General features: G+C 35.2%; 3 protein-coding genes and 1 pseudogene across 10 annotated transcripts; 1 reads left to right on the top strand and 3 right to left on the bottom strand.

The window, feature by feature from the left end:
• The first annotated feature begins 1,883 nt into the window (after positions 1 to 1,883).
• LOC105782596 (biotin carboxyl carrier protein of acetyl-CoA carboxylase 1, chloroplastic) lies at positions 1,884 to 16,289 on the top strand. 8 transcript variants are annotated; one of them, XM_012607429.2, is made up of 9 exons: positions 1,884 to 2,105; positions 3,342 to 3,548; positions 3,868 to 3,944; positions 4,120 to 4,173; positions 4,378 to 4,638; positions 4,725 to 4,787; positions 4,940 to 5,008; positions 5,109 to 5,154; positions 5,303 to 5,669. In XM_012607429.2, the coding sequence occupies exons 1-9, from the start codon at positions 2,072 to 2,074 to the stop codon at positions 5,362 to 5,364; spliced, it is 873 nt and encodes a 290-aa protein (XP_012462883.2). In that variant the 5' UTR covers positions 1,884 to 2,071; the 3' UTR covers positions 5,365 to 5,669. The 8 variants fall into 8 exon arrangements, with proteins under 8 accessions (XP_012462883.2, XP_052482364.1, XP_052482363.1 ...); XM_052626404.1 differs by lacking the exons at positions 4,120 to 4,173; positions 4,378 to 4,638; positions 4,725 to 4,787; ... (1 more) ...; positions 5,109 to 5,154; positions 5,303 to 5,669 and adding exons at positions 14,740 to 14,793; positions 14,998 to 15,258; positions 15,345 to 15,407; ... (1 more) ...; positions 15,731 to 15,776; positions 15,925 to 16,289 and having other exon boundaries at positions 1,885 to 2,105; XM_052626403.1 differs by lacking the exons at positions 3,868 to 3,944; positions 4,120 to 4,173; positions 4,378 to 4,638; ... (2 more) ...; positions 5,109 to 5,154; positions 5,303 to 5,669 and adding exons at positions 14,488 to 14,564; positions 14,740 to 14,793; positions 14,998 to 15,258; ... (2 more) ...; positions 15,731 to 15,776; positions 15,925 to 16,289 and having other exon boundaries at positions 1,886 to 2,105.
• LOC105782595 (protein ALP1-like) lies at positions 5,574 to 7,214 on the bottom strand (annotated as a pseudogene).
• Positions 16,194 to 17,902, bottom strand: LOC105783869 (protein ALP1-like). The gene has a single exon (XM_012609558.2). It carries the CDS (start codon positions 17,831 to 17,833, stop codon positions 16,292 to 16,294), a length of 1,542 nt encoding a protein of 513 aa, XP_012465012.1. The 5' UTR covers positions 17,834 to 17,902; the 3' UTR covers positions 16,194 to 16,291.
• Positions 17,903 to 20,779: 2,877 nt separating this feature from the next.
• LOC105784562 (protein AGENET DOMAIN (AGD)-CONTAINING P1) lies at positions 20,780 to 21,449 on the bottom strand. Its single transcript, XM_012610466.2, has one exon. The coding sequence runs from the start codon at positions 21,388 to 21,390 to the stop codon at positions 20,956 to 20,958; it is 435 nt and encodes a 144-aa protein (XP_012465920.1). The 5' UTR covers positions 21,391 to 21,449; the 3' UTR covers positions 20,780 to 20,955.
• Between the last annotated feature and the right edge of the window lie 2,029 nt (positions 21,450 to 23,478).

The raw sequence follows: 23,478 nt of genomic DNA, 5'->3' as shown, positions 1-23,478 counted from the left end.
TATTTGTTTTCGTAAATCGTTTTGTCGAACGCTATGCCAGAAATCCCAAATCAAATCCAAATCCAAAAATTAAACCCAAATGTACAAAGAGTCTCAAAATTACAAAACTCTTTAAAAAAACCCAGAAAAATTTAAACTAATATTAAAAGCATGAAATTTATACAAAAATGTGGTCACCACTGAGCTTTCGTCACACCGACCCTCCTAAGTCTGAGGGTTACCTAAACAGATGAAACAAACAGAGAGTGAGTTTTGAAACTCAGTGTGTAACTCATCAGAAACATAATTTTAGATTCAATCACATGATAGAACAGACGCAAACATAAATCCCTTTTACAAAATCAGATTTTAAATAGAATCAAACAAATACAGATGTGCATAGCCTTACCATCATCCTCTACACACCCACTCTGACCATCCTAACACACCACGTGGGGTATAAAACACCCACCCAACCTTACACACCACATAGTGTCCATACAACACTTTTCAGAATAATCGCAGTTGTGCTGCAAGTATATTTGCGAGCTATCGCCTCAAAGAATACTTCCTCCACATATCACATATCTCGCCCCATAGTTAGATACAACAACATACCAGAAAAAATAAAATTATCAGATCCCAGATACTAGAATTATTATATCAAACATGCTCGAATAACAGATAATAGACGCATATACATAGTAGGTCATACAATTTGCATTACATTACATGCATTTAGGTATTGTTTATGCTAGATACCATACAAACAGTTTATCCAATTTCATGTTTTAAGGCTTATCTAAGTCCATACCGACCTCACAAAATGACCACAGTCGATCAGGATGATATGTACAACCCTATGGAGAAATTATGAAATTTGGGCTTACATGCTCGTGTGGCCCACACGCACGGAATGGCCTTGCCCGTCTAACCCACACGCCCAAATGGCCTATGTCGTGTTACACACACCCGTCACACGGTCGTATGTTGCACACAGCCTTCCACATAGCTGTGTATCGCACACGGCCTTCCATACGGTTAGACAGACGACCGTGTGACTCAACAAACCCAATTTTTGGGTTTTTTCGATCACCATTTTTCGAGTTTCTCGTTACACACCTGGTTCGTTTTCGACGCGAATACCACCACGAGACCTTTGGAACCTAGAAACATCATACAAACGACCAATTCTACATATTGAATCACCGAATTAACAAAACCCCAAACGGCATACTCAAAAGTATTAGCCTTATAAACCGAAAACAATCCTTCCAGAGTTCAACTACTGACCGAGACGGATACGTCAGACCAACCACAACTACACGGTAGAAGACAAATTTTAATCCCCTTAATTAACACCTACCACAAGAGTTCACAACATTAACACACCCGAAAATAAATCCACTATTACACGAATTTAAAAAAAACGTCAGGAAGAAGAAGAGTTTGGGAAAAAGAATAAAAATTAAAAAAAAAAAAACTCAAATAAAATCCCAACTCCCCACTAACTAACAAATCCCACTAACTCCCATCCACTACTACAGACTTTCAATTCCACCGAATTTCTACTACACCATCGATACACAAACTCAGAAAGTAAAAATTATCATCCTTCACTCACACTGGAGTTCGAACTAGGACAATAAGACAAGTTAACACCTTAACACTTAAACCAACAAACTCATTCTGATATAAGTTAACCGTAAATAAAATTTAAGTGAAGCAATCAAGGATAAGGATAAGACCAAAAATAACAAAATACTTAAACTCATAACCTGAAACACACACCCATGTCACTTAATTACTTAAGCAAATACTTATTTATCACATAATTCATAAAAACAAAGTTAAATAGACCAGTTCGTTACAACCCAACGGTGCACGTTAGAGGAGTGCAGTCGTTTTAAAAGGTGGAGAAACTGAGGAAAAACGGCGGACATTTCGAAGCGCTCTCTCTCTTTGTGTGTCTAATTTAACACTCTTCCACCAAACGCTTCGATAACCAACCCTCTCTCTATTTCATTTCCTTTTTCCCCATTTTGCCCCTTCCCTTCATTGTCGATTTCCCCCCTCTGTCTCTTCTCTTCCAATGGAGTCCTCCGCTGCTCTCCGCTCCTTTCACTGTAACTCTCTCTCATATCCATTTCTGAATAATTTTTGTGTTCTTTTATATGTTTTGGATCTAGTAATTGTATTTATTTATTTTCGTCATATTTTTAGTTGTAGCGTCAATTATAGTGCTTTCGACACTGAGAAATTTGAAATTAGCTCCAAAAACTACGGAGATCTACTTCTTTTTTTTTCTATTTACTTCTTTTAATGCTGTGAACATCAACAGATAATGTTAAGCTAGCTAACCATGTCAACCTAATTTCCTTCAAATAAAATTAGAATTTTTTTTACTGATTATATTTGTTGAGGGTTTGGCGGAAGTTTTGTCTCTCCACACTGTCGGTAGCCCAAATGCCTGAACAGTCGTCCAGTTTACAATGTGGCCAGGTGCAATTGAGTTAGCTAGTTCAGGTGGTACTATGCTTTCCCATTGATGCCTGAGCTTGTAAACTCGCAGGGCTCTTGGCATAGACGAGGCACATCAACAATATTATTTTTATGACAGTTTATTATTGAGATCATGCTAGGTTCTTGCTCCAATAACCGATATTCAAATAATAATTAAAAAGGATATAAATCTTTGAGGGGAGGTTTAGTGGAAGCTAGTTTTGGAAGTTCTTCTCGGAATGTTGTAATATCCATATGGGTTTCATTATTTAGGCCGAAGTATAATGCTGGGAGTGGGACTATCTTATTCTCTTGTAAAAATATTAGCTCCTTTCATTGATTGCTTCTATTGTTGAACGATGAGGTTTAAAGTTTAAGTATATTATAGAAATGTTTTTTTTATGAAAAGTTTGAGCATCTTGATTGGTCAATGTCTTCCCTCAGCAATGAAAGTGGGAAGAACTAAAATAGAAAAAGTGGGTGCTAAATTTCTTTCTTAACATGCCAAGTGAACTATGTATTTGTCTAACTGACAAGCAATAGCGTCAAGTGTATTTTGAACATCTTCAGTATTTGGAATGTTGTATTTCTTGTTCTTTCGAGTCTTTTAGTTGAGATACTATGTAAAATCGTGTTTCTTCTCCTGTGTATAATCTGTGGTGTGATGTCCTTGGTACAAATAACATGGTCGCTGCTGGCTTATCTGGTTCTTTGTTGGCATCCATTTATCATATAGGCTTTTGATTTCTTCACATTAGCAAAGTATGGTTGCAATATGTATGCAATTTTATGAATTTGCATTTTGCATATATGGCTTTTTTTGGCCATTGAAAGTTCATGTGCTGTTATTAAAATTTTAGATTCTGTAAGTGCTGTTTCAAAAGCTTGTTGCACGCATGAAAGGCCCGGTACATTTCATATGTCTTCTAGTTGCTGGCCAAATTCAAGAAAAGCATGTGTTCCAGGCTTGATGTTTGGAGGGAAGAACAATTCTTCTACAAGACGAACTGTAGTTTTAGCATCCTCTGCAAAGACGCCTGAAGCTACAGCAACAGCCAAGTCAAATGGTGACATTATATTGCCTTCTGATTAAAATTTTATCTCATGATTCTCTTTTCTCAAAAATTTAATTCATTATAGTTTAGCTGCCACTGAATCACGACTCAGTGCTAAAACTAATCACATTTGCATTTGGGTTTATTCTTATATTCAAACTTGGCTTTTCATTATTGATGATTTATACTGATTGTCAAAAGCAAAACTATTTTTTTTTTCTTTTAAATACCTAAATCAAGATGGATATTAAAGTAATCTATTATATAGTTACTTTAGCTTTAGCATTTGTCTTGTTTTGCATGCTAAAAGTGTTAATCATCTTTGCCACAGTTCCACCAGAGAGCACCAAGAAAGGCTCATTGGAGAAGAAACCTTCACGGAATGCAACTTTTCCAAATGGATTTGAGGTGATTACTAAATCTCCAAACTGAGTCTTCTTCATTATTGCTTGTCATTGCTCACACTTCTTTTTGAGAATAGTTCACTCTTACTTTTTACTCCTTTCGTATTGATCTAAAAAAAAGTTCTTCCTTTGGAATCTAGATGGATTGATAGTTAACATTTAATTGCTTAAACTGTCAGGCATTGATTCTGGAGGTGTGTGATGAAACTGAGGTCGCGGAGCTGAAAATGAAGGTTACTTCCTCTTCTCTTGTCATGTCAGATGCTTGCATGCTTCTGCTAAATTTAGTTTCATGTCTCATTAATTAACCTGAAAAGTTTGGCAAAGATATGTCTCAGTGCAGCTAGCCATCTTCAGGTTTTCAGTTTGTTTTATGGATAGCATTTTCCCACAATGTACAATATTTGTTGAATCAGTTATCTGTTTCATGGTGACAGATTGGGGACTTCGAAATGCATCTGAAGCGGAATGTTGCTTCCACAAAAGCTCCCATGTCTAACATTTCACCTACAACAGCCCCATCAATCCCAACTGAACCAATGAATGAAGCAGCTGCTGCTACCCCACCTCCATCCCCACCTAAACCCTCTCCTGAGAAGCCTTCTCCATTTAAAAGCTCTGCCTTTGGGCAGTCATCCAAGTTAGCTGCCTTGGAGGCTTCTGGATCTAGCAACTATGTTCTAGTACCTTCTCCCGTTGTATGTGCTGTTTCTGAAGAGCTAGGGTTATGTTGTATCCTATATCTCTTTGAACATCGTTTTTAAGTTGCATCACTTTACTGCAGGTTGGTATATTCCAAAGAGGTAGAACAATCAAGGGAAAAAGGCAACCTCCTATCTGTAAGGAGGTATTATTTCAGTGTCAATTGGGCATTCTGACCAAAAACATTTCAAACATTCTTTGATTACAGATAATGCTGATGTTGTAGATTTCTTACTATCATGATCTTGTATCTTCACCTGGCTTTTCTTGATCCTCGTAAGTAATAAATACTTGCAGGGTGATTTGATCAAAGAAGGACAAGTGATAGGATTCTTGAATCAATTTGGTTTTGAACTACCTGTTAAGGTGAATTCAATTTATCTCCACTTGTTAGTATTATATATATATATATATACACACATTAAGTAGGTGTTCACTGGCTTGTGTTTTGTATTTGTTAAAACAGTCTGATATAGCTGGAACAGTCTTAAAGATCCTCTTCGAAGATGGAGGTATAATTTTATCTGTGCATTTCATATTTATTTCGGTTTAAATGTCTAAAACACCTTTGTATGGCAATGCCACATGCATAATTACTGGAGAGTAGATTAAAGTTGATTTGCATTTAACTCTTGCCTTTGTTTCAACTTTGTTGAACAGACGCCGTTGGTTACGGAGATCCACTCTTTGCAGTTTTGCCATCATTTCATGGCATCGACTAATCTCTTTCTCCTACCTATGATACTTTTGCAGAGATAATGTGACAGAGTCCTTGGGTATGCATTTTGTTTTCTCACATCATTTTGTGGTTTTACTTATGGAGTGCCCCGAGCACGTGTAGTCGGTGATCTGTACTCAATGTTACTAATCTATTGAATTCCCAGGATTACCATAGAACAATTATTTAAGCATACTGTAGATTGAAGAGAGGTTTATCAATTGTATAACCTAAATTCTTTTGTGTAATAAGCTTTTAGACTTTTGTTGCTTTGAGTTTTACATAATGGACTATGATATGTTATTGAAATACTACAGAAGACTAGTTCCACCAAGACCGTGGTGTAACAGATTATGGGCAATATTATCCCTAGCAAGCACAGCATTAGAAGACCTCAAGTTGTTTTCAGCTGTCTTCTCATCATCAAATAGCTCAAACTGTAATTCATGGTCAATCTCTTCATTGTTCATCTCACAAATATTATGCAAAACACAGCAAGCTCCAAGCACCATTGGCAACTCTTGAAGCTTCACCTCAGTTCTCCTTTGTAAGCAAGACCACCTCCCTTTTAATCTAGCAAATGCTTCTTTAGCAACATTTTGAACCGCACCCATTTTTTCATTGAAACCATGTTGAGCCCAAGTCAAATTTTGATGTGTATAAGGGACCAAAACCCAATCCATTAAAGGATACCCAGAATTCCCAACAATCCAAACATCCTTCAAACCCCTTTGGAACAAAGCAGACTTCTCAAACACTTGATCATCAGGCATTGAACCAGGCCATCCAATACAAACATCTGTGAAAATCCCTTTCTGATCGACCACTCCTTGTACTGTAATTGAATAAGAAGGCTTCTGGTTCCTTTCTGTATGCTTTCTATTGAAATAAGCTGCTACATTAACTTTAGGTGCTATAATTGGTACATGAGTTGTATACAATGAACCTCCTATATTTGGTACCCCCGATCTCAACTCAAATTCTTCATTAATTTCTTTCATTTTCTTCTCATCAGGCCATTGAAGAAACTTGGGCATCAAGACATTGTTTATCGCTGAACATACCTCTAATACCAGCTTATGACAAGTTGAAATCCCAAGTCCAAATCGTTTTGAAACAAGCCTAAGCGGCTCCCCTGTTGCCAACCTCCATATACAAACAGCTACTCGTTGTCGAACAGGTATTGCATCTCTCAGCATAGTATTCTTCTTCATCACCACCGGCTCTAATTCCCTGCATATTAACCCGAACGTCGATTTACTCATCCGAAACGCCTTTCGAACTCTTCCTCCGGAAATCTTGATGGTTACAACGATCCCACCAATCCTTTGATCGATCTTTCACCCATAACCTCCTTTGTTGACCCCCCGCCACTGCCACCTCCGCCTTCGTTGTCGTGTCATTCCCTGAAGTCGTTGCAACAGTGGCAGCCAAAGCAGAAACAGATTTCCAAGATGGTTTCACAGTTTCAGAGTAATGTTGTTGAAGCTGATCGTAAAACTCATTCATTGCTTGAACTTTTCTTTTGTGATTGGATTCAAACAAAGCTTTCTCTTGTTGGGATTCACTCATCCACTCTGCTTCTTCTTGCTTGGCTTCTTCTTCTAATAACAACAACGAAGCTAGTATATCACCATATCCACTCTTCTTCGGTCCTTCTTCATTGAAACACCCATTGCCAAAGCCACCCTTGGAATCATCTTCCTTCTTACGCCTTTTGTTGAACCCGTTATCAAAGTCTTGGAACCAGAGGTTAGTACTAATACTACAAAAATCTTCGGGACTAAGAAATGAGAAAGAAGAAATGTCCATATGGGAACAAAGGGTATTGGAGTTAGGCATATATATATGCATGGAACCAAATAAGACATATAAAAGGAGGAAGGTCAGCGGGTAAAGGAAGCGCGTGGGGGGTGGGGGGTGTGAACACGGTGGTTTTGACGGTGACTTGACTTTCCTGGGATTTAGTTTTGATGGGAGTTTAACGCGGTTGAAGGCTGTGTGAGATTGAGAAGAATATTATTTTCTATTTAAAGAATTTTTAAAGTGAAAAAGGGAAAGTTTGATAGATGTGTCATTAGGCTTAGGATAGGTTGATTTATAGATAGGGGAAGGTTAGAGGGAAGTAGCCGAAAATGGGTAAAAAGTATTTATTTAACTATTGGTTAAATTGATTGAATATTTAGGATTTTTGTCAAATTGAAATTCATAAATCTCTTTTAAATTTGAATAAGATTATTAGAATTAATTAAATTATCCGAATTTGTTACATACAAAACTTAAGGGATGCATGTAAGCAGGTGGCGGACAGCACCCCTGTAATACCCAAATTCGGGCTAGACGTTATGGTCGAATCTTAAAATGTTATGAAGAAAAGTTAAATATTCGTCTTTTCCTGTAAAAATATCGTACCTCTTTATTTCTTTAAGAGACTACTTATTTTAAAAAACATGTTACACTCATAAGAGGAAACCGTCAGTTGTTTACTCTTTCAATAAAATAGATAATTTGCTGCTAAAGTTTTTAGTCGTTTATATATTTTGAAAACCGAGTTTGTCTTCGCAAAAAATGTTTGGTTGCATAAAACATTTGTTTTTGTAAATCGTTTAGTCGGACGTTGTGCCAGAAACCCCAAATCAAATCCAAATCTAAAAATTAAACCCCAAATGTATAGAGAGTCTCAAAATTACATAACTCTTAAAAAAATCAGAAAAGTTTAAACTAATTTTAAAAGCATGAAATTTATACGGAAATGTGGTCAAGACTAAACTTCCGTCGCACCGACCCTCTTAAGTCTGAGGGTTACCTAAACAGATCAAACAAACAGAGAGTGAGCTTTGAAACTCAGTGTGTAACTCATTATAAACATAGTTATAGATTCAATCACATGACAAATCCAACAAAAACATAAATCCCTTTTACAAAATCAAATTTTAAACATAATCATACAGATACAGATGTGCATAGTCTGACCATCATCCTCCACATACCAACTTCGACCATCCTAACACACCACATGAGGTATAAAGCACCCACCCAACCTTACACACCACATAGTGTCAATACGGCACTTTTCAGAATAATCGTAGCCGTACTACCAGTATATTGGCATGATATCGCCTCAAAGAATACTTCCTCCACATATCCCGCCCCATAGTCAGATACAACATACCAAATAAAATAAAATTATTAGATCCCAGATACCAGAATTATTATATCAAACATGCTCGAATAATAGATAATAAACATACAATTTGCATTACATTACATGCATTTAGGTATTGCTTATGCTAGATACCATACAAACAGTTTATCTAATTTCATGCTTTAAGGCTTATCTAAACCCTTACTAACCCCACGAAAGGACCACAGCCGATCAAGATGACATGTACGACCCTATGGAGAAATTATGAAATTTGGGCTTATATCCTCGTGTGCCCCACACGCCTGGAAAGGTCTTGCCCGTGTGGCCGACACGCCCAAAATGGCGTAGGCCGTGTTACACACGCCCGTCACACGGCCGTGTGTCACACACAGCCTTTCACATAACTGTATGTCGCACACGACCTTCCACACAATCCGACACATGGCCGTGTGACTCAACAGACCCAATTTTTAGATTTTACCGATCATTATTTTTCGAGTTTCTCATTACACACCTGGTTCATTTTCGACACGAATACCACCACGAGACCTCTAGAACCTAGAAACATCATACAAACGATCAATTCTACGTATTGAATCATCGGATTACTAAAACCCCAAACAAAATACTCGAAAGTATTAGCCTTATAAACTGAAAATAATCCTTCCAGAGTTCAACTACTTACCGAGACAGATACGTTAGACCAACCACAACTACACAGTAGAAGACAAATTTTGATCCCCTTGATTAACACCTACCACAAGAGTTCACAACATTAACACACCCAAAAATAAATCCACTATTACATGAATTTAAAGAACACTTACCTACCAATCCGAATAAGGAACACGAAACCAAAACGCAAAGATTTGAACAAATGTTTTGTGAACAAAATTCAAAAGAAAGAAGAAGCAAAAGGTTTGTAGAGAAAGACAGAGAAAAAAAAGTTACGAAGAAGAAGACTTTGGGAAAAAGAATAAAAATTAAAAATTAAAAATTAAAAATTAAAAATTAAAAAAAATAACTCAAATAAAATCCCAACTCCCCACTATCACACTAACCAACAAATCCCACTAAAATTGACCCACTGCTAAAGACTTTCAATTCCACCGAACCTCTAGTACACCACCGATTCACACACTCAGAAGCAAAAATTATCATCCTTCACTCACACAGGAGTTCGAACTAGGATCATAAGACAAGCTAACACCTTAACACTTGAACCAATAAGCTTGTTCTGATATAAGTTAACCGTAAATAAAATTTAAGTGAAGCAATAAAGGATAAGGCTAGGAACAAAAATAGCAAAATTTCTACAAATGAGACATAAACCCAAAATCTTAAACACACACCCATGTCACTTAATCACTTAAGTAGATACATATTTATCACATAATTCATAATAAAAAAAAGTTAAATAAATCAGTTCGTTACAACCCAACGATGCACGTTAGAGGAATGCATTCGTTTTAAAAGGTAGAGAAACTGAGGAAAAACGACGGAAATTTTGAAACGTTCTCTCTTATATATATTGGTTCTAAGTAAAATTATTTAATTATATATATTTTATTTTTTTATTGATTTGATTCAATTTTATCTATCGAAACTTAATGGGTACCATGTAAGTAGGAGGCGGGCACCACCCCTGTAACACCCCAAACTCGGTCTAGACATTATGGTTGAATCTGAAAATGTTACGAAGAAAAGTTAAAAATTAGTCTTTTTCTTTAAAAACATCGTACCTCTTTATTTATTTAAGAGGCCACTTATTTTAAAAAACATGTTGTTACACTCATAAGAGGAAAGCGTCGGTTGCTTACTCTTTCAATAAAACAGATAATTTACAGCTAAAGTTTTTAGTCATTTATTTATTTTGAAAACCGAGTTTGTCTCCGCAAAAAAAAACGTATGGTTGCATAAAATATTTGTTTTCGTAAATCGTTTTGTCGAACCTCGTGCCAAAAATTCCAAATTAAATCCAAATTCAAAAATTAAACCAAAATGTCCAGAGAGTTCTAAAATTACAAAACTCTAAAAAAATTAGAAAAATTTAAATTAATTTTAAAGGCATGAAATTTATACGGAAATGTGGTCACCACTGAGCTTTCGTCGCACGGACTATCCTAAGTCTAAGGATTGCCTAACAGATCAAACAAACAGAAAGTGAGTTTTGAAACTCAGTGTGTAACTTATCAGAAATATAATTTTAAATTCAATCACATGGCAAAACATATGCAAACATAAATCCCTTTTAAAAAATTAGATTGTAAACAAAATCATATACATATACAGATATGCATAGTTTTACCCCTATCCTCTATACACCAACTCTGACCATCTCAACACACCACGTGGGGGTATAAAATACCCACCCAGCCCTACACATCACTTAACATCCATAAGACACTTTTCAGAATAATCGCAGCTGTGCTGCCAACATATTGGCGAGATATCGCCTCACAAAATACTTCCTCCACATGTCACATATCCCGCCCCATAGTCAGATACAATAGCATACCAGATAAAATAGAATTATCAAATCCTAGATACCAAAATTATTATATGAAACATGCTCGAATAACAGACAATAGACATGCATATACATAGCAGGTCATACATTTTGCATTACATTACATGCATTTAGGTATTGTTTATGCTAGATACCATATAAAAAATTTATCCAATTCCATGCTTTAAGGCTTATCTAAGCCCATATTAACCCCACGAAAGGACCACAGTTAACCGGGATGACATGTACGACCCTAAGGAGAAATTATAAAATTTGGGCTTACATTCTCCTGTGGCCCACACACCCAAAATGGCCTTGCCCGTGTGGCCTACACGCCCAAAATGACCTAGGTCGTGTGTCACACACCCGTGACACGGCTGTGTGTTGCACACGGCCTACCACACGGTCGTGTGACTCGGTCACGGGTGTGTGACACACGGCCTACCACACGGCCAGACACACGGCCGTGTGGCTCGGTAGACCTAATTTTTGGCTTTCGCCTGTCATTGTTTTTCTAGTTTCTCATTACACACCTGGTTCACTTTCGACGAAAATACCACCACGAGACCTTTAGAACCTAGAAACATCATACAAACGATCAATTCTACGTATTGAATCACCAGATTACCAAAACCCCAAACGACATACTCGAAATTATTAGCCTTATAAATCGAAAACAATCCTTCCAAAGTTCAACTACTTACCGAGACAAATACGTCGGACCAACCACAACTACACAGTAGAAGACAAATTTCGATCCCCTTAATTAACACCTACCACAAGAGTTCACAACATTAACACACCCGAAAACAAATCCACTATTACACGAATTTAAAGAACACTTACCTACCAATCCAAATAGGGAACACGAAACCAAAACTCAGCGATTTGAATGAATGTTTTCGAACAAAATTCAAAGGAAAGAAGAAGCAAAAGGTTTGCAGAGAAAGACAAAGAAAAAAAATGTCAGGAAGAAGAAGAGTTTGGGGAAAGAATAAAAATTAAAAGTTAAAAAAAAAACTCAAATAAAATCCCAACTCCTCACTATCACACTAACTAACAAATCCTACTAAAACCGACCTACTAACTCTCATCCACTACTATAGACTTTCAATTCCACCGAACCTCTATTACATCACCGATACACACATTCGAAAGCAAAAATTATCATCTTTCACTCACAGAGGAGTTCAAACATAGGACCATAGGGCAAGCTAACACCTCAACACTTGAACCGATAAACTCATTCTAATATAAGTTGATTGTAAGTAAAATTTAAGTCAAGCAATCAAGGATAAGGCTAGGAACAAAAATAACAAAATTTTCAAAAATAAAACTTAAACACAAGACCTTAAACACACAACCATATTATTTAATCACTGAAGCAAATACTTATTTATCATATAATTTATAAAAACAAAATTAAATAAACCAGGTGCTTACAACCCGAAGGTGCACGTTAGAGGAGTGCAGTTGTTTAAAAAGGTGGAGAAACTGAGGAAAAACGGCGGACATTTCGAAGCGCTCTCTCTCTTTGTGTGTCTAATTTAACACTCTTCCACCAAACGCTTCAATAACCAATCCTCTTTCTATTTCATTTAGTTTTTCCCCATTTTGCCCCTTCCCTTCATTGTCGAGTCCCCCTCTCTCTCTCTTCTCTTCCAATGGAGTCCTCCGCTGCTCTCCGTTCCTTTCACTGTAACTCTCTCTCATATCCATTTCTGAATAATTTTGAGTGTTCTTTTATAAGTTTTGGATCTAGTAATTGTATTTATTTATTTTCGTCATATTTTTAGTTGTAGTGTCAATTATAGTGCTTTCGACGCTGAGAAATTTGAAATTAGCTCCAAAAGCTGCGGAGATCTGCTTCTTCTTTTTTTTTCTTTCTAATTTTTTTTTCTATTTACTTCTTTTAATGCTGTGAATATCAGCTGAGAATGTTAAGCTAGCTAACTATGTCAACCTAATTTCCTTCAAATAAAATTAGAGTTTTTTTTACTGATTATATTTGTTGAGGGTTCGGCGGAAGTTTTGTCTCTCCACACTGTCGGTAGCCCAAATGCCTGAACAGCCGTCGAGTTTACAAAGTTGCCAGGTGCAATTGAGTTAGCTAGTTCAGGTGGTACTATGCTTTCCCATTGATGCCTGAGCTTGTAAACTCACAGGGCTCTTGGCATAGACGAGGCACATCAACAATATTGTTTTTATAACAGTTTATTTTTGAGATCATGCTAGGTTCTTGCTCCAATAACCGATATTCAAATAATAATTAAAAAGGAAATAAATCTTTGAGGGGAGGTTTAGTGGAAGCTAGTTTTGGAAGTTCTTTTCGGAATGTTGTAATTTTCATTTGGGTTTCATTATTTAGGTGGAAGTATAATGCTGGGACTATCTTATTCTCTTGTAAAAATATTAGCTCCTTTCATTGATTGCTTCTATTGTTGAACGATGAGGTTTAAAGTTTAAGTATATTATAGAAATGTTTTTTTTATGAAAAGTTTAAGCTTCTTGATTGGTCAATGTCTTCCCTCAGCAATGAAAGTGGGAAGAACTAAAATAGAAAAAGTGGGTGCTGAATTTCTTCTTAAGATGCCAAGTGAACTATGTATTTGTCTAACTGACAAGCAATAGCTACAAGTGTATTTTGAACGTCTTCAGTATTTGGAATGTTGTATTTCTTGTTCTTTAGAGTCTTTTAGTTGAGATAGTATGTAAAATTGTGTTTCTTCTCCTGTGTATAATCTGTGGTGTGATGTCCTTGGTACAAATAACATGGTCGCTGCTGGCTTATCTGGTTCTTTGTTGGCATCCATTTATCATATAGGCTTTTGATTTCTTCACATTAGCAAAGTATGGTTGCAATATGTATGCAATTTTATGAATTTGCATTTTGCATATGTGGCTTTTTTTGGCCATTGAAAGTTCATGTGCTGTTATTAAAATTTTAGATTCTGTAAGTGCTGTTTCACAAGCTTGTTGCACGCATGAAAGGCCCAGTACATTGCATATGTCTTCTAGTTGCTGGCCAAATTCAAGAAAATCATGTGTTCCAGGCTTGATGTTTGGAGGGAAGAACAATTCTTCTACAAGACGAACTGTAGTTTTAGCATCCTCTGCAAAGACGCCTGAAGCTACGGCAACAGCCAAGTCAAATGGTGACATTATATTGCCTTCTGATTAAAATTTTATCTCATGATTCTCTTTTCTCAAAAATTTAATTCATTATAGTTTAGCTGCCACTGAATCACGACTCAGTGCTAAAACTAATCACTTTTGCATTTGGGTTTATTCTTATATTCAAACTTGGCTTTTCATTATTGATGATTTATACTGATTGTCAAAAGCAAAACTATTTTTTTTTCTTTTAAATACCTAAATCAAGATGGATATTAAAGTAATTTATTATATAGTTACTTTAGCTTTAGCATTTGTCTTGTTTTGCATGCTAAAAGTGTTAATCATGTTTGCCACAGTTCCACCAGAGAGCACCAAGAAAGGCTCATTGGAGAAGAAACCTTCACGGAAAGCAACTTTTCCAAATGGATTTGAGGTGATTACTAAATCTCCAAACTGAGTCTTTTTCATTATTGCTTGTCATTGCTCACACTTCTTTTTGAGAATAGTTCACTCTTACTTTTTACTCCTTTCGTATTTATCTAACAAAAAGTTCTTCCTTTGGATTCTACATGGATTGATAGTTAACATTTAATTGCTTAAACTGTCAGGCATTGATTCTGGAGGTGTGTGATGAAACTGAGGTCGCGGAGCTGAAAATGAAGGTTACTTCCTTTTCTCTTGTCATGTCAGATGCTTGCATGCTTCTGCTAAACTTAGTTTCGTGTCTCATTAATTAACCTGAAAAGTTTGGCAAAGATACGTCTCAGTGCAGCTAGCCATCTTCAGGTTTTCAGTTTGTTTTATGGATTGCATTTTCCCACAAAGTACAATATTTGTTGAATCAGTTATCTGTTTCATGGTGACAGATTGGGGACTTCGAAATGCATCTGAAGCGGAATGTTGGTGCCACAAAAGCTCCCATGTCTAACATTTCACCTACAACAGCCCCATCAATCCCAACTGAACCAATGAATGAAGCAGCTGCTGCTACCCCACCTCCATCACCACCTAAACCCTCTCCTGAGAAGCCTTCTCCATTTAAAAGCTCTGCCTTTGGGCAGTCATCCAAGTTAGCTGCCTTGGAGGCTTCTGGATCTAGCAACTATGTTCTAGTACCTTCTCCCGTTGTATGTGCTGTTTCTGAAGAGCTAGGGTTATGTTGTATCCTATATCTCTTTGAACATCGTTTTTAAGTTGCATCACTTTACTGCAGGTTGGTATATTCCAAAGAGGTAGAACAATCAAGGGAAAAAGGCAACCTCCTATCTGTAAGGAGGTATTATTTCAGTGTCAATTGGGCATTCGGAGCTAAAACATTTCAAACATTCTTTGATTACAGATAATGCTGATGTTGTAGATTTCTTACTATCATGATCTTGTATCTTCACCTGGCTTTTCTTGATCCTCGTAAGTAATAAATACTTGCAGGGTGATTTGATCAAAGAAGGACAAGTGATAGGATTCTTGAATCAATTTGGTTTTGAACTACCTGTTAAGGTGAATTCAATTTATCTCCACTTGTTATTATTTTATATATATATATATATACACACATTAAGTAGGTGTTCACTGGCTTGTGTTTTGTATTTGTTAAAACAGTCTGATATAGCTGGAACAGTCTTAAAGATCCTCTTCGAAGATGGAGGTATAATTTTATCTGTGCATTTCATATTTATTTCGGTTTAAATGTCTAAAACACCTTTGTATGGCAATGCCACATGCATAATTACTGGAGAGTAGATTAAAGTTGATTTGCATTTAACTCTTGCCTTTGTTTCAACTGTGTTGAACAGACGCCGTTGGTTACGGAGATCCACTCTTTGCAGTTTTGCCATCATTTCATGGCATCGGCTAATCTCTTTCTCCTACCTATGATACTTTTGCAGAGATAATGTGACAAAGTCCTTGGGTATGCATTTTGTTTTCTCACATCATTTTGTGGTTTTACTTATGGAGTGCCCCGAGCACGTGTAGTCGGTGATCTGTACTATGTTATTAGTCTATCGAATTCCCAGGATTACCATAGAACAATTATTTAAGCATACTATAGATTGAAGAGAGGTTTATCAATTGTATAACCTAAATTCTTTTGTGTAATAAGCTTTTAGACTTTTGTTGCTTTGAGTTTTACATAATGGACTATGACATGTTATTGAAATACTACAGAAGACTAGTTCCACCAAGACCGTGGTGTAACAGATTATGGGCAATATTATCCCTAGCAAGCACAGCATTAGAAGACCTCAAGTTGTTTTCAGCTATCTTCTCATCATCAAATAGCTCAAACTGTAATTCAGGGTCCATCTCTTCGTTGTTCATCTCACAAATATTATGCAAAACACAGCAAGCTCCAAGCACCATTGGCAACTCTTGAAGCTTCACCTCAGTTCTCCTTTGTAAGCAAGACCACCTCCCTTTTAATCTAGCAAATGCTTCTTTAGCAACATTTTGAACCACACCCATTTTTTCATTGAAACCATGTTGAGCCCAAGTCAAATTTTGATGTGTATAAGGGACCAAAACCCAATCCATTAAAGGATTCCCAGAATTCCCAACAATCCAAACATCCTTCAAACCCCTTTGGAACAAAGCAGACTTCTCAAACACTTGATCATCAGGCATTGAACCAGGCCATCCAATACAAACATCTGTGAAAATCCCTTTTTGATCAACCACTCCTTGTACTGTAATTGAATAAGAAGGCTTCTGGTTCCTTTCTGTATGCTTTCTATTGAAATAAGCTGCTACATTAACTTTAGGTGCTATAATTGGTACATGAGTTGTATACAATGAACCTCCTATATTTGGTACCCCCGATATCAACTCAAATTCTTCATTAATTTCTTTCATTTTCTTCTCATCGGGCCATTGAAGAAACTTGGGCATCAAGACATTGTTTATCGCTGAACATACCTCTAATACCAGCTTATGACAAGTTGAAATCCCAAGTCCAAATCGTTTTGAAACAAGCCTAAGCGGCTCCCCTGTTGCCAACCTCCATATACAAACAGCTACTCGTTGTCGAACAGGTATTGCATCTCTCAGCATAGTATTCTTCTTCATCACCACCGGCTCTAATTCCCTGCATATTAACCCGAACGTCGATTTACTCATCCGAAACGCCTTTCGGAACTCTTCCTCCGGGAAATCTTGATGGTTACAGCGATCCCACCAATCCTTTGATCGATCTTTCACCCATAACCTCCTTTGTTGACCCCCCGCCACTGCCACCTCCGCCTTCGTTGTCGTGTCATTCCCTGAAGTCGTTGCAACAGTGGCAGCCAAAGCAGAAACAGATTTCCAAGATGGTTTCACAGTTTCAGAGTAATGTTGTTGAAGCTGATCGTAAAACTCATTCATTGCTTGAACTTTTCTTTTGTGATTGGATTCAAACAAAGCTTTCTCTTGTTGGGATTCACTCATCCACTCTGCTTCTTCTTGCTTGGCTTCTTCTTCTAATAACAACAACGAAGCTAGTATATCACCATATCCACTCTTCTTCAGTCCTCCTTCATTGAAACACCCATTGCCAAAGCCACCGTTGGAATCATCTTCCTTCTTACGCCTTCTGTTGAACCCGTTATCAAGGTCTTGGAACCAGGGGTTAGTACTAATACTACAAAAATCTTCGGGACTAAGAAATGAGAAAGAAGAAATGTCCATATTTGGAGGATGGGAACAAAGGGTATTGGAGTTAGGCATATATATATATACACGGAACCAAATAAGACATAAAAGGAGGAAGGTCAGCGGGTAAAGGAAGCGCGTGGTGGTGGGGGGTGTGAACACGGTGGTTTTGACGGTGACTTGACTCTCCTGGGATTTAGTTTTGACGGGAGTTTAACGCGGTTGAAGGCTGTGTGAGATTGAGAGGAATATTATTTTCTATTTAAAGAATTTTTAAAGTGAAAAAGGGAAAGTTTGATAGAAGTTTCATTAGGCTTAGGATAGGTTGATATATAGATAGGGGAAGGTTAGATGGAAGTAGCTGAAAATGGGTAAAAAGTATATCTTTAACTATTGATTGAATAGTTAGGATTTTTGTCAAATTTAAATTCATAAATTTATTTTAAATTTGAATAATATTATTAGAATTAATTAAATTATCCCAATTTTTACATACAAAACTTAAATAAATCTGAATATTTATTATCTAAATTCACATACGTTCCTTGATTAATTGCTATACACTATTCATTGCGATCCCGAATATTAATTTGTCATGTATTTTCTATTTTTAATCTTATTTAGAATATTTTATATTTATACTACAATTACTTTGTGTTATATTTTAATTTTAATTAATTAATTTTTGTCTTGTCAAATAATGGCATAAAGGATACTTGTCCTAAAGTGTGGAGTTCCCATATATGAATAGGAATTGCCAAATGAAGAATCGTGAAAGCTAACAAACTTTGGTCGTTGGATAAAGGAGAAAAAAAAAACCTACATAGGTTCCTCTTGACATCCTAACTATGTCCAAAAGAGGACATGCTATTATGCTACCCTCATCAAATGCTTCTTTCTAAATCATCATATTTAACTAACCAAACATCTTCAATACTCGTTTTTTTAATTATTTATAGAGACTTATTCTTTCAAAATTCACGATTATTCCTTACAATATTACCGTCTTTAAGAGTAAAGGTGAAGTCAAAAAATTGTATCGAGGGTCAAAAAAATAAATATTTTTTTTCCTTTAGATGAGATGGAATATGATGCTTTCTAGTTGCTTCTTTGGGATTGGGTCAATCTAATAAACACATGACTTGGATTAGTTGGTCATATCTTCATACATAAAAGATTAAGCATATAGATATGTTAATCTAATAAAAAAGTTCCATGCAAAATGTGACACTAACACATTTCACTTTTGACTTCTTCAAGATAAACTCATTTCACTTTTATCATGTTTTCCATCCATTAAACACGACATACTCAAATTTTGGTTCCTAAAACTAGTTGGGAAGAACAGAATTAATCAATGGGGAAAAAGGAATTTCTTGCAGTTAAATATTTATTATTAGTATAGATATCATGCATATATATATATATATATTGAAACATGAAGAGAAGGGGAGTTGAAAGCAAGAAAGATGATGTGATTGGAAGTGATAGGATAGGTTAGGTTATGATTTGATAGGATAGAATTAGAGGTGCAAATATGTGTAACATCAAACACCATCACTGAAGCCATCTTTTTCGTGTCTAATTATCAGATAACTCCTCCACCTCACCCCTTACATCATAAATCCTCTCCCGTTGACCATGTTCATCATTTTTAGGGTTGTTTTTTGGGCGGTGTATTTTTGTGTGATTAATATAAAAATAATAATGACGATAAAATTAAATATTATAATGATATTATAACGTAAAAAAAGTTAAGTTCAACTACATTCCATATCAATTAATCATCATTAACTTCAAATTTAACATAATTTTAGTAAAATGGCTTGAATCTGAATATTCAAAATATATATCTTTGGATATATATATATAAAATGAGAATTCGTTGATTTTGCCTTTTAGATGCATGTTCAGTTACAACTGGACTAATTTACGAAAAATTGTACAATAAGAGATGAATACAAAAGTTTAGTTGCGTAGTTCAATTTTATTTTATTTTACATTTGCAGAAGTTTACTTAGAAAGTAATCCGCTATAAATTGATTTGTACAATACATGATTTAAGTCAATTCATTCACCAAGTTGCAGCCTCACTTCTAACGCAATCTAGACCACTCTTTCTACTGAAACTTTTCCCTTGAAGTCTTAGTTGTACATTGATTAATAAGAACAATTTAAAATTTTGAGACTAGACCACTCTAGTCTCAGGCCTAGCTAAAAAATAGATCTAAAATTTTGTGTAAGCTCGGCCTAGATAAGAAAGTACTAAACTCGAGCCCCGCTCGACCCGCCCATATTATAATTTTTTTATATTATTTTTTATATAAAAAATAAATTTTAAAAATATAATACATCAAATACGCTAAAAATATTAAAATAAATATTTCTCAACAAATAAAAAGTACATTATAAAAAAATCTTTATACTTAAATAACACTAAGATAATTGCAACTTAGTAAGCAAATGTGCCTCTAAAATAGTAGTAAAATTAATAATAAAATAAGAGTTATACAATATCCAAACAATAACAACAAAATAGTAGCAACATAACAGCAAAATAGCAGCAATGAACAACAAAACAACAATAAAAAAATTTAGACAAATTTGGGTCGGATTTGAGCCTAACATATCTTACCTAAGGCCCAACCTATTTAAAAACGAGCTTTATTTTTTTTGTAGTCCATTTTTAGGGTTTATAATTTTATTCAAACCCTTTAATTTTTTAAGTGATCCTTCAGACCTGAACAGATGATTCAACTCATGATCAAGAATAATGCGTCCTTAATATATCAAGTTACAAAGATATAGGGGTAGGGCTCCCATCCATTGAATTTTCCCTACATTAACTTAAATAAATTAGAATATACCAATTCAGATCTAAATACGGATAAACTCGAACGTTAAATATATATAGTAAGATGGCATATCATCTAATATAATAATATCATATTGTTCAACTATCCAAAATAAAAAAATAATAATAATGTTTTTCGTAACTCATTAAATACAAAATCACAAACGTCAAAAATTAAACTATGAAATTTTTTTAATCTAAGAATGCAAAGAATCAACTAATTAAATACAATAATTAAGTTATTGATTGCTTGGTACCGAAGCAAGAGTTAATTGAGAACAGGTCCTTACATCAAATAGACACTAAAAGAAAAAAAGAATCCATGAAGAAACAGCGATGGATATCAGAAGAAGGTGTTGTTGGCAAGAATCCAGTGGCCATCGCGCCATTCAAGATGATGTCTCAATCGAGAAACGGGGTAAGCAATCTCGTCTCTGGTAGTTTCAAAATAAACCCAATATTTAGATCCCTGTCTCCCAGTGATCTTCCCCACCCACCAACCATCGTTGTCGAAAGCATCCACCGAGTCCAGATAATGAAAAACCTGAGTAGCTTTTGTGAAGGTTACTGGAGGTGGCACTGGTCGGACCTCGTCGGCTGAAACTATCTCAACCAGAGGCCGAGTCTGATCTTCTTCTTCAACCAGGTTCTTGTACTGCACTCTATAAAGAGTATTGTTGTTCAAGGGGGATAAGATTTTAGCTTGGTAGTAAGAACCCAAGAACCCTTCTTCCTTGCTGCATACTTCGACTTTATCTCCTTTGAAAAACATCGCCATACGAGAGAGAGAAATAGTGTTGAATGGAGAAGTTTGTGCAGAAAAAACAAGTAATCGAGTGTTGTTTTATAGACGGATTATGCCGCCTCAAGTTATTTCTTCCAATTACATGAGATTTTGAATTAAACAAAATTAATTTTAATTAGTATTAAAATATCAGCTTTTTTCCTTAATTAAAATTAAAATAATATAACGTTGAAATCCTATTTCTGTTGGTTTTTGACAGATTTTATTTTTGTTGGTTTACTAAGAAAAAAAATGGTTAATTGTGTTTAATATTCAACACTAAATAAAATATGAGAGAGGGATTAAAATCATAGCTAGGTATCAAACGTAGCTTTCCACATGCCTCTCTCTCGTAAGTGCCACCGTGGTGCCGTCATAATAAAAAAATAGAAGCACCCAGCAAGTTGGGTGTATCCTTAATTAATAACGTGACCATCTTCTCCGTCTGTAACTTTGATTAAGGCAAAACCGAGTTGCGAATTTGGTTGGATACGAAACGACCAAATTTGAACCACCGCGTTTGGCTTCAGACTATCCCTATTGTTCTTCAACACCTTACTGTAATCTCCATTTATAATATATGACATGCTCGATCCGATGCTCCACTTGGCCAAATTCACCGTAGATACACTAAGACATGGTTCTACAAGAGTTACTGCCATTTGTCTTTTGGCATTAAGCATTCTATCTTCATCTTCATTTAGGAATAGACTCCTAGTTTGTTTCAAAGACATTGACAAACGATTTTGTTGAGACCTCAAATCACTAACTTGAAGAAACTTTTGAATAACCAGCTTTATTTCACTCCCACCCAAGTCTCTAATGCAATCCTGGAATACTTGTGGCATATCCGGAGGTGGTTCCAGACCCATTTCCATCAACTTTTTCCAATCTTGTCCCTTTCTCTGATTATTAATCTTCTGCTGCTTCTTTTTGTTGCCCCTTGTCTTTTGTTTCTTTTGCTTGCCGGTCAAGTAATCTTGTTTTCCTTCAACTCTAGCTTCATGACAGGATTTGAGACCCTCTTTCTCAATCATCATCTTCTCCTCCTTTTCCGCGACTAGACGAGCTACAAACTTGGGCAATACCATCTGAGTTAATTTGTGTAGTTTCTCGCTTTCACTAGAAGTAGATGCTTCAACATCATTCAACAACTCTAGCCATGAACGATTACAATCATCAATTTTCTCTTTACTCGCTAACTTTGACATCTTCGATTCTTCGAAACTTATTTCAATAATGACAAATTTATTAATGAAAAATTTTAGTATGAATAAACTAGTACCTATATATATATATATATATATATATATTCAAGTTCTAATCCATGTCTAACTTTGATTCATATATCGTATTGAAGTGTAAAAACTTTTTATTTTATTGAAACTATTTAGTTTTGTTCTCAAAAGGATTAATATCCATTTATTAAGATTTTATTGCATAAGAAACTTCTTTAAATAATATATATATATATATATATATTTACGTAACTTAGTGTGAAAACCTTTATATTGTTGAATTTGATTTGTAATAATAATATTTAATATTAAAAGTTTGATTTATATATAATTTCTTTATTATTCTGTGCTTTTTATAAATTAATTCATTAATTGAAAAAAAATTAAGGCCTCTAATTTTAATTTATCTTTTATGAGTTAACTTTAAAATTTTAAACTTCGCATATATTTATGAATTGGATTTTGCTATAAAAATTGTGTCGTCTATTATTATGTTAAAACTAGTAATTAATTTTACTAACGTGGTATACATGTGAATTGCCATGTGGATAATGCGCCAACAATTAAATATATTTTTAAATTTTAAAATAAAAAAGACACATTTTTAAATTTATTAATTTTAAAAATTAATTAATGTTAACGAATATACTTGTGGACTTTTTTTTTTTACAAAATATATTAACAGATAAACGTATATTACCAAAAAAATTAATAGTTAATAGTTAAATGTAAAGGGACAAAATTTGACAGATTTTTTTTTGTCGGTTTCGAAGAAAAAAATTGTTAATAGTGTTTAATATTGAACTAACTGTAGAATTTAAGTTAAATTAAACTACATAAATAA

Source organism: Gossypium raimondii, chromosome 13 (genome assembly GCF_025698545.1).
Source record: "Gossypium raimondii isolate GPD5lz chromosome 13, ASM2569854v1, whole genome shotgun sequence".
In the NCBI taxonomy this organism is placed as follows: Eukaryota; Viridiplantae; Streptophyta; class Magnoliopsida; order Malvales; family Malvaceae; genus Gossypium; species Gossypium raimondii.
Note: the sequence above shows the minus strand (reverse complement) of the source record. Positions and strands in the feature narration are given on the sequence as shown.

Bases quoted from the DNA above. Each gene is read 5' to 3' on its own strand.
- LOC105783869 (XM_012609558.2), bottom strand. From the start codon at position 17,833: ATGCCTAACTCCAATACCCTTTGTTCCCATCCTCCAAATATGGACATT.
- LOC105782596 (XM_052626404.1), top strand. From the start codon at position 2,072: ATGGAGTCCTCCGCTGCTCTCCGCTCCTTTCACT. The intron at 14,794-14,997 runs GTTACTTCCTTT...TCATGGTGACAG, and splicing joins TCGCGGAGCTGAAAATGAAG to ATTGGGGACTTCGAAATGCA. The intron at 15,629-15,730 runs GTGAATTCAATT...TTGTTAAAACAG, and splicing joins GTTTTGAACTACCTGTTAAG to TCTGATATAGCTGGAACAGT.
- LOC105784562 (XM_012610466.2), bottom strand. From the start codon at position 21,390: ATGGCGATGTTTTTCAAAGGAGATAAAGTCGAAGTATGCAGCAAGGAA.